The sequence below is a fragment of the Microchirus variegatus genome (assembly GCF_963457635.1).
Source record: "Microchirus variegatus genome assembly, chromosome: 6".
In the NCBI taxonomy this organism is placed as follows: domain Eukaryota; kingdom Metazoa; phylum Chordata; class Actinopteri; order Pleuronectiformes; family Soleidae; genus Microchirus; species Microchirus variegatus.
In genome coordinates this window covers 34,098,207-34,114,859 of record NC_139807.1, presented here as the reverse complement: position 1 = coordinate 34,114,859, position 16,653 = coordinate 34,098,207, and the positions used below count along the sequence as shown (strand labels likewise).

General features: G+C 40.1%; 1 protein-coding gene across 4 annotated transcripts in view; it reads right to left on the bottom strand.

The window, feature by feature from the left end:
• Window positions 1-6,829: 6,829 nt before the first annotated feature.
• Window positions 6,830-16,653, bottom strand: part of LOC310928628 (C-myc promoter-binding protein-like) — a 35,298-nt gene continuing 25,474 nt past the window's right edge. For 3 of the 4 annotated variants that reach the window (XM_083891253.1, XM_083891251.1, XM_083891254.1), the window contains 11 exons: window positions 15,979-16,653; window positions 14,427-14,730; window positions 14,157-14,224; window positions 13,870-14,045; window positions 13,254-13,421; window positions 12,672-12,852; window positions 12,340-12,594; window positions 11,411-11,528; window positions 9,124-9,394; window positions 8,501-8,565; window positions 6,830-8,218 (listed from right to left, as the gene is read on the bottom strand). The exon at window positions 15,979-16,653 is cut by the window's right edge and continues 545 nt beyond it. In XM_083891253.1, coding sequence (XP_083747379.1) covers window positions 8,082-8,218; window positions 8,501-8,565; window positions 9,124-9,394; window positions 11,411-11,528; window positions 12,340-12,594; window positions 12,672-12,852; window positions 13,254-13,421; window positions 13,870-14,045; window positions 14,157-14,224; window positions 14,427-14,730; window positions 15,979-16,653 — 2,418 coding nt within the window. In that variant the 3' untranslated portion in view covers window positions 6,830-8,081. The remainder of the gene's footprint in view (window positions 8,219-8,500; window positions 8,566-9,123; window positions 9,395-11,410; window positions 11,529-12,339; window positions 12,595-12,671; window positions 12,853-13,253; window positions 13,422-13,869; window positions 14,046-14,156; window positions 14,225-14,426; window positions 14,731-15,978) is intronic. The other variant, XM_083891252.1, reaches the window with a different exon arrangement.

Sequence of the window (16,653 nt, the reverse complement as noted above, 5' to 3'; positions counted from 1 at the left end):
GATGGCGGACACTGTGTTTTCATTCTGGGAATGAAGTCTCGTCTATTCTGGGAAGTCTCGTCCCCCTGTGGGTGAGTCAAAAAAGTGCAGAACCTAATATTGTAGTTCTAATCTCGACGTTGCGCAATCCTCCTCTGACGCGATATGACGCGTTACGCGTCATAACGCGTCAGAGGAGGATTACACAAACGCTTTTATTGTAAAATGAGGGGAAAAATGAGGGAGGACAGCAAAACTTCTAAAAAATAATAATGCTTTTCTAGCAATACAAAGCCACATGCTAATCAGTGAAGTATCCCTTTAATTATTTCAACTGCCCTCTAGTGGACAAGTTTGACATTACAATTAAGGCCAAATCTGATTTATGGCTGGTGGATTGGTCAGACTGCCCTCTGGTGGACAAAGGTGTTATTACATGTGAGGTCAAATCTGATTTATGGCTGGTGGATTGGTCAGACTGCCCTCTGTTGGACAAAGGTGTTATTACATGTCAGGTCAAATCTGATTTATGGTTGCTGGATTCTTCAGACTGCCCTCTAGTGGACAAACATGTCATTACATGTAATGTCAAATTTGATTTATGGCTGCTAAATTCTTCAGACTACCCTCTAGTGGACAAAGGTGTCATTACACATAATGTCAAATCTGATTTATGGCTGCAAAATTCTTCAGATTGCCCTCTAGTGGACAAATACGTGATTACATGCAAACTCAAATTTAATTTATGGATACTTAATTATTTCAACTGCCCTCTAGTGGTTAAACATGACATCACATTTAAGGTGAAACATAACTTGTAATCTGAAAGTATTTAAATTTCCCACTAGTGGGCAAGTATTGAATTGCATGAAAAATATATAATATATGTACATATATAATTAATATTGAACACTGCCCTCCTGTGGGCAAACCATGACATATCATGGTGAGTTTCATCCAGTGCTGTTACAGCACTTAAACTGTGCTGTGTTACACTACATTCACTGGAGAATGACAGAGTATTTAAAGTCCACTAAAGTCTTATCACTTATGGTGCTGGTAAAGAATTAAATGATAAAACTTGAATAATTACAGAAATATGTATCACAAACTTTTGACACTGTTTTAACATCTTTTGTCAAATGTTTCACAGTCAAAATGTGATTTATTTTAGACAAAAGACACTGTTTTCTTCACATTTAAGTTTTCACAAAGCATTATGGGTAATGGATTGGTTCACATGGTGGAACAGCTTCCTGGTGAACCAATGTGTTTTTACAAGGAGGGTCACATTTGATTTATGGCTGCTGTATTATTCAGACTGCCCTCTGGTGGACAAAGTTGTTATAACATGTATGGTCAAATCTGATTTATGGCTGCTGGGTTCTTCAAATTGCCCTCTTGTGGACAAACATGTCATTACATGCAAGCTCAAATTTGATGTATGGATACTTAATTATTTCAACTGCCCTCTAGTGGACAAGTTTGACATTACAAGTAAGGTCAAATCTGATTTATGGCTGCTGGATTGGTCAGACTGCCCTCTGGTGGACAAACGTGTTATTACATGTAAGGTCAAATCTGATTTATGGCTGCTGGATTGGTCAGACTGCCCTCTAGTGGACAAACGTGTTATTACATGTAAGGTCAAATCTGATTTATGGCTGCTAAATTCTTCAGACTGCCCTCTAGTGGACAAGTTTGACATTACAAGTAAGGTCAAATCTGGTTTATGGCTGCTGGGTTCTTCAAACTGCCCTCTAGTGGACAAACATGTCATTACATGTAAGCTCAAATTTGATGCATGGATACTTAATTATTTCAACTGCCCTCTAGTGGACAAGTTTGACATTACAATTAAGGCCAAATCTGATTTATGGCTGGTGGATTGGTCAGACTGCCCTCTGGTGGACAAAGGTGTTATTACATGTGAGGTCAAATCTGATTTATGGCTGGTGGATTGGTCAGACTGCCCTCTGTTGGACAAAGGTGTTATTACATGTCAGGTCAAATCTGATTTATGGTTGCTGGATTCTTCAGACTGCCCTCTAGTGGACAAACATGTCATTACATGTAATGTCAAATTTGATTTATGGCTGCTAAATTCTTCAGACTACCCTCTAGTGGACAAAGGTGTCATTACACATAATGTCAAATATGATTTATGGCTGCAAAATTCTTCAGATTGCCCTCTAGTGGACAAATACGTGATTACATGCAAACTCAAATTTAATTTATGGATACTTAATTATTTCAACTGCCCTCTAGTGGTTAAACATGACATCACATTTAAGATGAAACATAACTTGTAATCTGAAAGTATTTAAATTTCCCACTAGTGGGCAAGTATTGAATTGCATGAAAAATATATAATATATGTACATATATAATTAATATTGAACACTGCCCTCCTGTGGGCAAACCATGACATATCATGGTGAGTTTCATCCAGTGCTGTTACAGCACTTAAACTGTGCTGTGTTACACTACATTCACTGGAGAATGACAGAGTATTTAAAGTCCACTAAAGTCTTATCACTTATGGTGCTGGTAAAGAATTAAATGATAAAACTTGAATAATTACAGAAATATGTATCACAAACTTTTGACACTGTTTTAACATCTTTTGTCAAATGTTTCACAGTCAAAATGTGATTTATTTTAGACAAAAGACACTGTTTTCTTCACATTTAAGTTTTCACAAAGCATTATGGGTAATGGATTGGTTCACATGGTGGAACAGCTTCCTGGTGAACCAATGTGTTTTTACAAGGAGGGTCACATTTGATTTATGGCTGCTGTATTATTCAGACTGCCCTCTGGTGGACAAAGTTGTTATAACATGTATGGTCAAATCTGATTTATGGCTGCTGGGTTCTTCAAATTGCCCTCTTGTGGACAAACATGTCATTACATGCAAGCTCAAATTTGATGTATGGATACTTAATTATTTCAACTGCCCTCTAGTGGACAAGTTTGACATTACAAGTAAGGTCAAATCTGATTTATGGCTGCTGGATTGGTCAGACTGCCCTCTGGTGGACAAACGTGTTATTACATGTAAGGTCAAATCTGATTTATGGCTGCTGGATTGGTCAGACTGCCCTCTAGTGGACAAACGTGTTATTACATGTAAGGTCAAATCTGATTTATGGCTGCTAAATTCTTCAGACTGCCCTCTAGTGGACAAGTTTGACATTACAAGTAAGGTCAAATCTGGTTTATGGCTGCTGGGTTCTTCAAACTGCCCTCTAGTGGACAAACATGTCATTACATGTAAGCTCAAATTTGATGCATGGATACTTAATTATTTCAACTGCCCTCTAGTGGACAAGTTTGACATTACAATTAAGGCCAAATCTGATTTATGGCTGGTGGATTGGTCAGACTGCCCTCTGGTGGACAAAGGTGTTATTACATGTGAGGTCAAATCTGATTTATGGCTGGTGGATTGGTCAGACTGCCCTCTGTTGGACAAAGGTGTTATTACATGTCAGGTCAAATCTGATTTATGGTTGCTGGATTCTTCAGACTGCCCTCTAGTGGACAAACATGTCATTACATGTAATGTCAAATTTGATTTATGGCTGCTAAATTCTTCAGACTACCCTCTAGTGGACAAAGGTGTCATTACACATAATGTCAAATCTGATTTATGGCTGCAAAATTCTTCAGATTGCCCTCTAGTGGACAAATACGTGATTACATGCAAACTCAAATTTAATTTATAGATATTTAATTATTTCAACTGCCCTCTAGTGGTTAAATATGACATCACATTTAAGGTGAAACATAACTTGTAATCTGAAAGTATTTAAATTTCCCACTAGTGGGCAAGTATTGAATTGCATGAAAAATATATAATATATGTACATATATAATTAATATTGAACACTGCCCTCCTGTGGGCAAACCATGACATATCATGGTGAGTTTCATCCAGTGCTGTTACAGCACTTAAACTGTGCTGTGTTACACTACATTCACTGGAGAATGACAGAGTATTTAAAGTCCACTTAAGTCTTATCACTTATGGTGCTGGTAAAGAATTAAATGATAAAACTTGAATAATTACAGAAATATGTATCACAAACTTTTGACACTGTTTTAACATCTTTTGTCAAATGTTTCACAGTCAAAATGTGATTTATTTTAGACAAAAGACACTGTTTTCTTCACATTTAAGTTTTCACAAAGCATTATGGGTAATGGATTGGTTCACATGGTGGAACAGCTTCCTGGTGAACCAATGTGTTTTTACAAGGAGGGTCACATTTGATTTATGGCTGCTGTATTATTCAGACTGCCCTCTGATGGACAAAGTTGTTATAACATGTATGGTCAAATCTGATTTGTGGCTGCTGGGTTCTTCAAATTGCCCTCTAGTGGACAAACATGTCATTACATGCAAGCTCAAATTTGATGTATGGATACTTAATTATTTCAACTGCCCTCTAGTGGACAAGTTTGACATTACAAGTAAGGTCAAATCTGATTTATGGCTGCTGGATTGGTCAGACTGCCCTCTGGTGGACAAACGTGTTATTACATGTAAGGTCAAATCTGATTTATGGCTGCTGGATTGGTCAGACTGCCCTCTAGTGGACAAACGTGTTATTACATGTAAGGTCAAATCTGATTTATGGCTGCTAAATTCTTCAGACTGCCCTCTAGTGGACAAGTTTGACATTACAATTAAGGCCAAATCTGATTTATGGCTGCTGGATTCTTCAGACTGCCCTCTGGTGGACAAACATGTCATTATATGTTATGTCAAATCTGATTCATAGCTGCTAAATTATTTCAACTGCCCTCTAGTGGACAAGTTTGACATTACAAGTAAGGTCAAATCTGGTTTATGGCTGCTGGGTTCTTCAAACTGCCCTCTAGTGGACAAACATGTCATTACATGTAAGCTCAAATTTGATGCATGGATACTTAATTATTTCAACTGCCCTCTAGTGGACAAGTTTGACATTACAATGAAGGCCAAATCTGATTTATGGCTGGTGGATTGGTCAGACTGCCCTCTGGTGGACAAAGGTGCTATTACATGTGAGGTCAAATCTGATTTATGGCTGCTGGATTCTTCAGACTGCCCTCTAGTGGACACACATGTCATTACATATAACGTCAAATTTGATTTATGGCTGCTAAATTCTTCAGACTGCCCTCTAGTGGACAAAGGTGTCATTACACCTAAGGTCAAATCTGACTATTGGCTACTGGATTGGTCAGACTGCCCTCTAGTGGACAAAGGTGTTATTACATGTGAGGTCAAATTTAATTTATGGCTGCTAAATTCTTCAGACTGCCCTCTAGTGGACAAGTTTGATATTACAAGTAAGGTCAAATTAGGTGTTATTACATGAAAGGTTAAATTTGATTTATGGCTGCTGGGTTCTTCAAATTGCCCTCTAGTGGACAAACATGTCATTACATGCAAGCTCAAATTTGATTTATAGATACTAAATTATTTCAACTGCCATCTAGTGGCTAAATTTGACATTACATTTAAGGTGAAATATAACTTGAGATCTGAAAGTATTTGAATTGCCCACTAGTGGACAAGTATTGAATTGCATGAAAAATAATTAATATATAATATATATAATTAACATTGAACACTGCCCTCCTGTAGGCAAACCATGTTTGTGTGTGTGGAACGATTTTCAGGCTCAAGGCTAAATATGTAAAATATGTATTTCTTTTTTCATCAGTATTTATTTGCATTGCTCACACCCGGTTAATAATCATAAGCCCGTCTTGAGTTTTGACCCTGGAGGTCCTTCTTCAACCACTTTGTCAGCCATGTTTGATTCACAGACACACAATCTATTTGGACAGTTTTTTCTTCAAAATTAAAAAAGACTAGCGTTCCTCCCTCATTGTTCTGCATGGAATCTCACATCAACGGTGGACAGAGCCATTGGACAGTGTCCACAACACTCCTCGTAAATACACCCCGGAGTTTGTTCTGTGCACTCGTTTAGCTAAATATCAACTTAAATCCTTTCTTGCACAAAAGTCAAGCACTTTCAATGACCCATGTCTATTTAGACCATGTAATATCCAAAAAAAATCCAAAAAAAAGGCCTTAAAACATATTTTTTTTCAAATCACAAAATTTCAAGAATTTCATTGACTTGTGGGAAACCGTGGAACATAGTATGTTATTCCAACTGAAGGTCTTTCCATGAGTTTTCATGTTCTCCCTGTGTGTGTGTGTGTGGGGGGGGTTCTCTGGGTTCTCCGGTTTCCTCCCACAGTCCAAACACATGTAGAGCTTCATTGGACACTGACCACAGTGTGAAAGAGAGTGAAGGGTCGTCTCTGTGTGTGTTGACCCAGCGATGGATTGGCGACCTGTTCATGGTGTAACCCAGTCTTTTGCTCTATGTCAGCTTTCTGTGAACCCTCATGTGACGGATACATGGGTACAGATTTAAGTGATTTAGATACGTCACATACTGAACATGTGACTGTAAGGTTTACACATTTTTAAACCTCAACAGATAAAAACACCTTAAGTCTGAGATAAAAGTTGAAGGATTCTAAATCACGTGCTTTACTCACAAACCTTGTCTTGACTGTTTCTGTTGAGTTAAGCTTGAGTTGAGAACTGCTTCAGTTTATCCACAACCCGTGGGCTTTAAAATGCAGCACATTGGGAGAAAAGATGACTGCGTCCGTGCTGTTGAACTGTGGTGATGTGCATCGTTCTTTAAGCTTTTCCACTGTTGACTTTTCCACATTGTTGAATGTAAATGAAGTTATTCTTCTGACTATGAAAGAGTTTGCACTTGTGATTTGATATATGAGTTCTAATTATTATTCAGTCAAATGCCCTGTGAGTACTTTAATTCTACTACAGGATCAATCTGTACAGTACAAATATATGTTTACAGTAAACTTGGTCAGACCATTCATTCAGTAGTAATTGTGAATAAAACTAAGTAATAATTGAAATCTTTAATTGTAATAACATCATTATATCAGTGTCATTAAAATAAAAAAACACTCTTTAAAAGCATCTAAAATGTTGAAATGAATGAAATAATCTAAGCTATTTGTATCTGTGCTGATGTTAGACGTTAGCTTAGCTACAGCAGCTCTGAGTCATGTCCATAGGATGCATTAATAACATTGAAGTGACTTAAACCTTTAAGTGCTGCTGAGGTATGACACAGATACAGCCTCATTTACTTCTCTTCAGACTTTGTTGTAGCAACATTAGCATTGTGGTGGTGACAGTACTTTTACACACAGTCAATTAAATAACATGATCAAAGTATAAATCCAAGTAGCAGTAAAGCAGATCTTTGCTTTAAGATATGCAACCAACTGTAAGTGGTGTTAAATCACCTGTGATTGTCTCTCATCAGCCCTGACAGTGACCACACACGACCACTATGTGGTGCTGTTTGTAACAAACCCACACTGCTGAAGTAAAACCATAGACATTAATACTGACGTTTGTCGACGTTAATGTACAGTGCACTGTTCCACTGCTGAAGAAAAGCTGAAAAAGTTATTGTTCATCTGGTTTTTCAGCAAAGATAGACTCTTGTTCTGGTTTCCTCAGATACTGGACTAATGTAAAGGCAACTCAAAAACTTGATTTACTTATTGAAGAAGGGTTTCAAACGTAGATGAATATAAATTATATATATTTCATTGTCTAATCTGTTAACTATACAGTAAATTCATTGGGTTAGGGTTAGGGTTAGGGACAACGCCCTCTGTTGACAGGACACAATAAAACAATATACACACAGAATAAATAAAGCTGACTCTGCATAAATAGACTTGAAATGAATCATTTTGCTTAAAGTCTTCATAAACTCATCTGCTGTGGGCTTTTTCTTCTGTTAAACTTTCACAGGATTTCCAGAAAAACTTGGTGATTCCCCGCGACACTGGATGAAGTGGTGTTACCCAAGTGAGCGGATATACTTGTGTTTTCTTTTGTTTTTGGGGCTACATAACTCTGACCACAGTCAGACGTACATTTAGAAATCTCCTCTCAACGTTAGTGCACATTCACAGTCTTCCAACAGGTTTCCTGAGCTCGTCTTAAAGCATTGAGTTAATCCAGGTGTTTAAAGATAAGGCTCTCCAAACGTCCTGCGACACTCCATCACCCCTGCACTGGGAGGACGGTCACAGTTATGGGTCAACTTCACCAGGCTCGGCATCAGTCGCTCGTACGCCAACTTGTACTCTCGATCAAAGGCGTCTGAGGAGGGAAAACATCAACAGTTTCTCATTATTACATTAACTTCTCTTTTTATATCAAATTATTGTTCTAACAAGTGTGAAGAAAAATATTCCACACAAACTGTTGCCACTGGAAAATCTTATTTCAAGTTATTTTTACTTTCATAAAAATCTTTTTGTTATATTTTGTTTTTATTATTTGATGTATTTTTGTGATTTGTCATGTCTGTGCTGTGTATACGATGTCACACAATCTACATATGTGTACAAATAAAGTTGCTTGAAGACATGAAATACTCGCCAATATCGATGTTGTCTTTTCCCAGAGCAACGAGCGAGAGAAACAGGACGTCTCTGTACAAACTCCTGCAAAAAGAAAACACTTTAAAAAGGGAGTAAAATGTAAAAATCTCCCAGTTACTGACGGCCTTAGAGTTAAGTGAGAGAATGGACATTTGTTTACCCTCGAGAATTTTATGAAGAGAAACTCAGAAAACTCATGCATTTACAACAACATTTACGTGAATAATTGACACGTCTGTGGATGGACTGATGACCTGTGTCAGCTGAGATTAGCACAGCGTCCTCCTCATGTGGACGATAACACAGCACAACATGGGTGGATTTGTCATTAAGATTAAATTCACATGCACAAGTGGATTTACTCCTCAAGCACCAATGTCCTTTGTTTCTCATAAAGATTCTATGAGTTTAAAAAAACAAATCTTCGTACCTCAAAAGTCCCATATTATCTTTTGTGCTATAAATGAATTGTCTTATTACCAACTGATGCGAACAGATGGAACTTTTACACCACCTATTTTGGGGGTTGGGTATTTGACACCCTTCTCTGGACGTCTCCACCTGTTTCCAACAGTGATGAGATGAATAATGAATGAAATGATGTGACGTCTCACTGCTGACCTTTGCCTCTTGACCCCGAGTGTCTGACCTAGCAGCTGCAGCAGCTGAATCATCGGCCGACTGACGTCGTTCCTCTGGATGCTCTTCACCACACTCTGCAGTAACTCTTCACTGAAGGGTTTCTCCTGATCAAGGACCGGCCGGGTCAGAGGGTAACCCACATCTAACACAACACACACAAACAGAGGGTAACCCACATCTAACACAACACACACAAACAGAGGGTAACCCACATCTAACACAACACACACAAACAGAGGGTAACCCACATCTAACACAACACACACAAAGGCTTCAGCAGTTCACTTAACACACAGTGTCAGGGTGATACAACATGAGAACAGGTTTTAACTTTAGTGTACATGTCTCTGTACTAGTACAGGCCCTGATTGGCCCTGATTGGCCCTGTTTGGCCCTGATTGGCCCCGTTTGGCCCTGATTGGCCCTGATTGGCCCTGTTTGGCCCTGTTTTGCCTTGCACAGCAGGTTCCAGTATAAGAGGCCTGGACCTCTCAGCTGCAGTGGTCTTTCGTGGAACCTCTCACAGACAGACTGCCAGCAGACATCTCATGCTTGTTTTAAATACACCTTTAAAATGTTTATTTAATGTGTTGCTGGTGGTTAGTTGTTAAAAGCGGGTTTTCACCTCGCCTTGGTCATAACACTGAACATAAATGTACGTAAACATTTTGGGATGTTTGATCATCTGGTGAAACAACTTTGAGCAGCTTGTGATGCTGTGACTTCCTGCTTAGATACAGTGGTTAGGACAGAGGACAGATGTGTCCTCAGGGTTAGAGTTAGAGTCTGCGTGTCATGGATAAAAGATAAGTTGATGTTATCATTCTGCATCTGTTTGGTCTTCATGAACAGAAACGGTATAACAGTAGTTGCATTGTGCAACCTACATCTGAAAATGGACTTTCTCAAGCAATACTATCAGACCTGACAGAGTCTGTGAGCAGTGCAGGGGTCAGCGGGGGAAATGCATCGTTTCAGGCAAACTGCTGAACAGCCAGCTTTTCAGCAGGGTTAGGGTTTGTCGCCATCTTGCTCTACTAGCACAATGTTGTTGTTGCCTCCGTCTGACTTGACCTGAAACAAATCACTTCCTGCACTGCAGGAATGTAATGTATGTAACATGTATGTATGTAAACACTGTTATACTGAGTGGAGCTGAGAGGCTTAATCAGCATTGTGTGAACTCATTTGATGATGGTTTGAATCCAGCGGTCATGATATTTAAAAGTTACACACTATACTTTAAAGGTTCAGTTACCAGTGTGATGTGGTTGCAGCTCTTTCAGCTTTAAAAGCTGCCATATTAAAGGTTTAATACACAAATGTACATGATAAACAACATTCACACATTCAGCAGAGATGCAAACCAACATTCAAATACAGAACGGGACTGTATTTAACACAGTCATGTTTCATGTCAACACAAATGACCCTACAACATCATTGCTGTTAAGATCTTGCATAAAAGCCTTTGAAGACATAAAAGGAAGAGGAAGACTCACTCTCTAACAACAGAGAACAATTAAGCCGTGGAAGACAGAAAGCAGACAGAACTGTTCCAGGGTCAGTGATTCCCAGGAGGAGGTGAAGCCACTGCATCTCCTCCATGAAACAATCCAGTCGTACAGCCTGAGCATCATCGTCTGCTCCTTCACAGATCATCTTAAATCAGCTGATGTGAAGTTACTTTCATGTTTAAACCAAGTATGATCACATGAATGGCTTTAGAGAAAACTTCATTTGTTAATTGTTTTCTAATCAAACTAAATGACTGATTGTTTAAGGTTAAACGTTGATTGATAGAAAGACTGAGAATTCACGTCACTATTTATCACCAAGTTTCCACATTTTTCAAGTTGTGGCATAAATTTCAGCCACTTTTCCACAAAATCAGACATAATTCTAACTTCTAATAGTAGAACAGTTATTGTTTGCAGGAAAGATCTAGAACTTGTGGACTTGCAGATAAACCTTGCACATAGCATTAATGCATGAAGCTAAATGCTATTTAGTTAAATATTTAGAAAAAAAATTAAATTTCCAAAAATAATTTCCATTAACATTGGTTAGGTTAGGGTTAGTGCACAAGAACAAAATAAGCCTAAACAAAAACAGAGAATGCAGAAATGAGAGACTAACTTTTATAATTCAGTCATTTCTAGTAATAAAGATTGTTGTTATTTTTTCTGCAACGTAAATATATTTCTGATGTTTTTGTTGACTTAAGTAAAGGATGGCCAGACGACAGCAGAGGGTCAGGACTCACTGTAAGTGTTCCAGAGGATGTAGAGAGGCTGCACCTGATCCTGGTGCAGCTTCAGGTTGTCCCATAAGATCTGGATCAGAACGTGTTTACTGTCCTCTGACATCCAGTGACGAGGAACCTGACAAAGGCAGAGAGAGAGGTTTCATTCTTATTATTCTGCACTTCTGATTTTGTTTTAAACCAAATCTTTGAACAAAATTAAGATCTATGTTTAAAATGAATACATTTTCAATGTACAGGTAAATGTGGAGTTTAGATTCCTGTTTGAATTGTAATTTCACCTTCTGTGAAATTATAAACAATAGTGGCTACAGTTGTAAAGTAAGGCTTAAAAAAGCTGGTCACTGGTTTCAGATTGTTGCAGTGATGTGAACTTCATCACTTTTGAGTGTGGAACATTTAAATGTAGGATAAAAATGTAGATGCATTGTCAAGAAGAAGCAAGAGGCCTCTGTTGTGTCCATTGTTGCTAAGCAACCTAAACCCTGGAGCTGCTGGCATGACTACTGCTGCAGCTTCACTCAGTTATTTAGCACGGGTTTGGGACAAAAACCTACATTTAAAACAATAAATGAACAGCCCTGAAAACTCAAAGTGCTTCATCTGGATGATGGAGGTTTACAGAGTAAACAAAGTCTGACCTAATGTCAAAAGATAATCTCACTGCATTTGAAAAAAGATGATATATTTCATTACGTTTTATTACATCTCAGGGTGAAGTGTCACAGATGAGCGTCATGACCGCATCGCTCTTGTTTGTGTGCTGAAGTCTGTGCATCTCCATAGAAAATGTTTGCATTTTATGAGCACAAACACGGTGCATGTGAACTGGCCCTAACTCTGCTCTTCAGTCAACATCACTATATACATATTATACATATGAGCATTATCATCATCATTATGTATATATATATATATCTTTGTCACACCTGGGAATCTCTGTTGCAATGCTCTGAGGTAAGGATCAGACCAGGCAGGTTGCTGGGCAGGTCCAACCGTCTGAAGTACCAGACCAGGTTCCAGTAGATGATGGGATGATGGTCCACCATGTCGGCCTCTGTTATTACTGCATCACCTTCATTCTCCAGCAGACTCTCCAGCTCCTTCCACAGCACCAACGGGCTCAGGTAGGGAATAGTCACTGGCTCAGGGTTGTGGAGCCTCCACTCCATGTTAAGTGGATCCTGAGTAAGCCAGAGTTATCACAGTGTCATTTCTTATTGTCACAAGAACATGAATTGAGAATGGGAGTAAGTCATACTGAGGTTTCATTCAGACGGCTGGGCAGGCTGCCTGACGTGGGAACACAGTGGTTGGGTTGCGACAGTTCCTCCAGAGCACCAGAGGCGCTAACGCTGCGGGCCAGAGTGGTTCCAGGAGACAGGACCCCGTGTCGCTGCTCTGTGGGGATGTTGATACCTTGAGTCCCGGTTGATCGTGTCCTGTGTGTGAAGCCAATGCACAACAAGAAGCTCTTACTTTGTTCTTTGTTTGCAAAATAGTTGATGGAAAAAAATAAAGAGACAGTTTCCTTTGTGAGGTTAAGATCAGATTTGTGTAAAAATCACATCACATTATACCACATTTATAATTATCAAAAAAGCTACACAGTTATAGTTTTATTGGTGTTGTAGGTGTTGGGTATCATGCAAAGTGCAGAGTTAGCAGGGATTTTGAGATTTGGAAAACAAAGGCTCTAAAAAAGCATTACATAACTACCATGAAGATGAGCCATAAAAACAATCACAGTGCAGTAGACATTTGTTTGAATGTTCAAAGCTACAGTAGATCTGTGTCAGTCGTAGAGTTGTCATGATGTTTCAATGTTATATAATGTCTGTACCTTCCACTTCCCAAGCAGTCATGGACAGCCATCGTAGGAGAAGGAGGGTAGACAGCTGTTGTAGGACAAGGTGTGGACAATGTAGACGTCCCTGTGTCCAAACCTGTGGAGGCTGAGTATGATGAGGTCATCGCCTCATCCACTGATGGACTGCCCTTCAGGAAAAGCCTATGAGCAGCAGAAAATGTGGAGGGTTTACACATTCGAAACATTACTGTATAGATTGTTTATCAGCAACACTGGTCAATGGTGTAACAAGCCTCTGACCACTGTATTAAACTTTAACTGGATATTTTTAATTCAATCATTTTTTCCTGTTTAAACTCTTTTTATTTACATTTTCATATTTCTAATCCATGGCGTGGATATACAGGAGTACAATTGGAGGAGGGCAAAGAATGAGTCCAGGATAGAGAAGATACAAGTGTGAGAGGTCTTCTAGCAGGAAATAACTTCAACATGAATGAAAACTCCATTAAGGAGCTGATCCTGAAAAATAACAACAAAAATAAACGTCATTGAATTAAAAAGTCCAAAGTGGTTTTGGAAAGTGATTCATCAGGCAGACATTTCTACTTTTACAGCATCACAGCAGTTAGGTAGGTTTCTTCTCTACCTGCCAGGTCCTCGCATGTCTCTGATCTCCACATTGAGGAAGGGCAGGAAAAGGTTTCCACAGAAAGGACAAGTGGTGTTTAAGTTGGAGTCATCTGCTGTCCAGCCGGCCATGATCTCCTCATCGTACACCAGACAATCGCACGTCTTACAGCGAGAACAGCTGGATATTAACAGCTGGAAACACACAAACAGTCAAAGTAACATCTACTTAATGATCGCTTAACATAACAACTTAAAAACTGCATGTTTTTAATTCTGAATGCACATTTATGTTTTTATTCTCACCTCCATAGCATAGTTGTTGAAGATGCTATTATTGCTGGTGAACTGCGAGGAGGCGAGGTCCGACTTGTCTGGAAGAGCGAAGACGAGGACAGAGAGGACACGTTGTAAAAGATACGCTTAAAGACTGTATTTATAGATAATATTATTTCAGATACAACTGCTACAAAAAGTTGTTAGTCTTCTAGTATTTGACAAAGAGATGTAAGTCTTTGTAGCATTTAGTGAAACCTCTGTAGATTTGCTCTCACTGGATGATACGCTCTAACTCACCAGGGAGCAAAGATGTGGGTCTGAAACCTGCAGTGGGGCTGTCCAGTCTGCTGCAGAAGGGACTGCGTCTGGGACTCCTGGGTCTGGGACTCCTGCGTCTGGGACTCCTGCGTCTGGGACTCCTGCGTCTGGGACTCCTGCGTCTGGGACTCCTAAGTGACCCACGAGGATCTACAGGGCTGTTCTTCTGTGGATTGACCACAGGGATCTCCAAGTCCTGACCGTCATCCTCATCCAGCAGAGAGGAAGAGTCTGCATCTCCGATACCGACAGATGTGACACTGAAACGGTCACTGTGTCCATCCTGAATGAAAGCATTTAAGCAGCACAGGTTATTGTCATCATGCAGCAGATGAGGTTCATGGTAAACTTTCAAATATGCAGTAGACCATTTCAACATGTTTTAAGGGGAACAAATGTGACATTTTAATGATATTACTACAAAGTAAGTGCATCTTTCCTTTGATCTGCTTCTGATTAAGGAAACGTTAGGTTATTAACATAACCCCAGTTCTCTGAGTAATATGAGTGAGATGTCTCACTATGGGATGCACGCCCCTGCTGCAGCACCTCAGAAGCATCAATCTCATTACGCCAATCCTGATTGGCTGGTGAAAGTGTCCGTCTGCCACAGGTAGTCCCACCTACCATAAATACTGTGGGGACGGGACCACGTCATTCAAGATAAGCACCTCTTCTCACTCGCCCAGGCAAGAAGGGTTGTCTGGTGAGACATCTCACTCATATTACTCAGAGAACCAGGGTTATGTTAATAACCTGAAGTTCTCTTTCATAATATCTGGTGAGATGTCTCACTATGGGATGTCGTAGCTCCCGTATTGCCAGACAAGCTTATCAAGCGTCCACCAACCCACAGGGAAAGTCCTCTGCTCTGCTCTACGAGGACATTAAAACTGCTCGTGCTAACCACGGAGCGGAAACGTCCAGCATATAGAAACAAACAAAAGTGAGAGGCGAGGACCAACTCGCCGCAGCACAAATGTCCTGAACAGAAACCCCCCTGAACAAGGCCCAGGATGCGGCCAAGCCCCGAGTCGTATGCGCTCGCAGGCACTATGTCACTAATGTCACTAACTCGTTTAGCGGAAGCCAGGTTTTTGATCATATTTACTACAGTTTGCTTTACATTCCTAAATTTCATTTGGCTTTAAAGTTAAGTCATAATTACCATATGACCTATTTGGAGTTCATGTGAAAGCAGCTCTAAATACAAATGACCTCATTTTTAACCTATATCACATAAACCATCAGTTTTTAAAGCTGTTAATGGCCTTGTTTGTGTTTAATACCAGCCATACGTCGTTGAGATGGTTGTTGTTTTCCTCCATTATCTTTTTATCCTGTGAAGAACTTTGAGCTGTATTGCCTTGTATCAAAAAAGCTATATATAATATAATATAATATATATATATAATAGCTTTATCTGTTGAATAATGAATTGATTTCCACGTCATACTTTTTGTTTTATTTGTCAAACTTGCTTTATCACTGCTGCTTAGTAATGCAATACATTTATTTCAGAGGTTTGTACCTTGGTCGGAGTGGTGTAGGTAGAAAGACGTGAATACCAGCGGCTCGCCTTCTCAGCAACACCTTTTGAGGCAGAGAACACACTGGTCTTGAAGACATCCAGAGTTGGTGTGAGGAGAGTGTCCAAACCAAAAGAGGAAGAAGAAGGTGACGGAGAAGCCAGGCTCGTCCTGTCCGTCCTCTCTCTGCAGGGGCTGGGCTGAGGGCTCGGAGAGGGCGTGGTGCTGGAGCTGCGACAGGAAGGAGACGACAAAAGGCGATGGCGTGAAATGGATGTGGAGGGTGAGGGAGGTTGGCACGTGCGGGAGCGTGGTACTCCAGCAGTCCTGACGGGGGCGCTGTGGGGCAGGCTTGCTCTGCGGGGGGCAGAGTTTGAAGACGAGGGTCGGAGGACGGGGCTGTTCAGGTCCTGCAGGTCCAGACTGGGGGTGCGACTGCTCAGTGGGCTTCCCATATGGTTCATGTAGAGCTCTATCTCCCTGGCCAGGTGTCTACGAGTGCTCGGTGTGCTGAGCTCATCTCCTTCAGAATCATTTTCCTCATGTTGCTGCTGTGCAGACTGTGACTCAGCTGCCAGCAGCGACAGAGGATCATAGCCCATCTCTATACCTGTGCGCTTGACACTTCCTCTAGAAGTCACAGTGCACATGGTTCCATCGCTAACACTGTGTTCCAC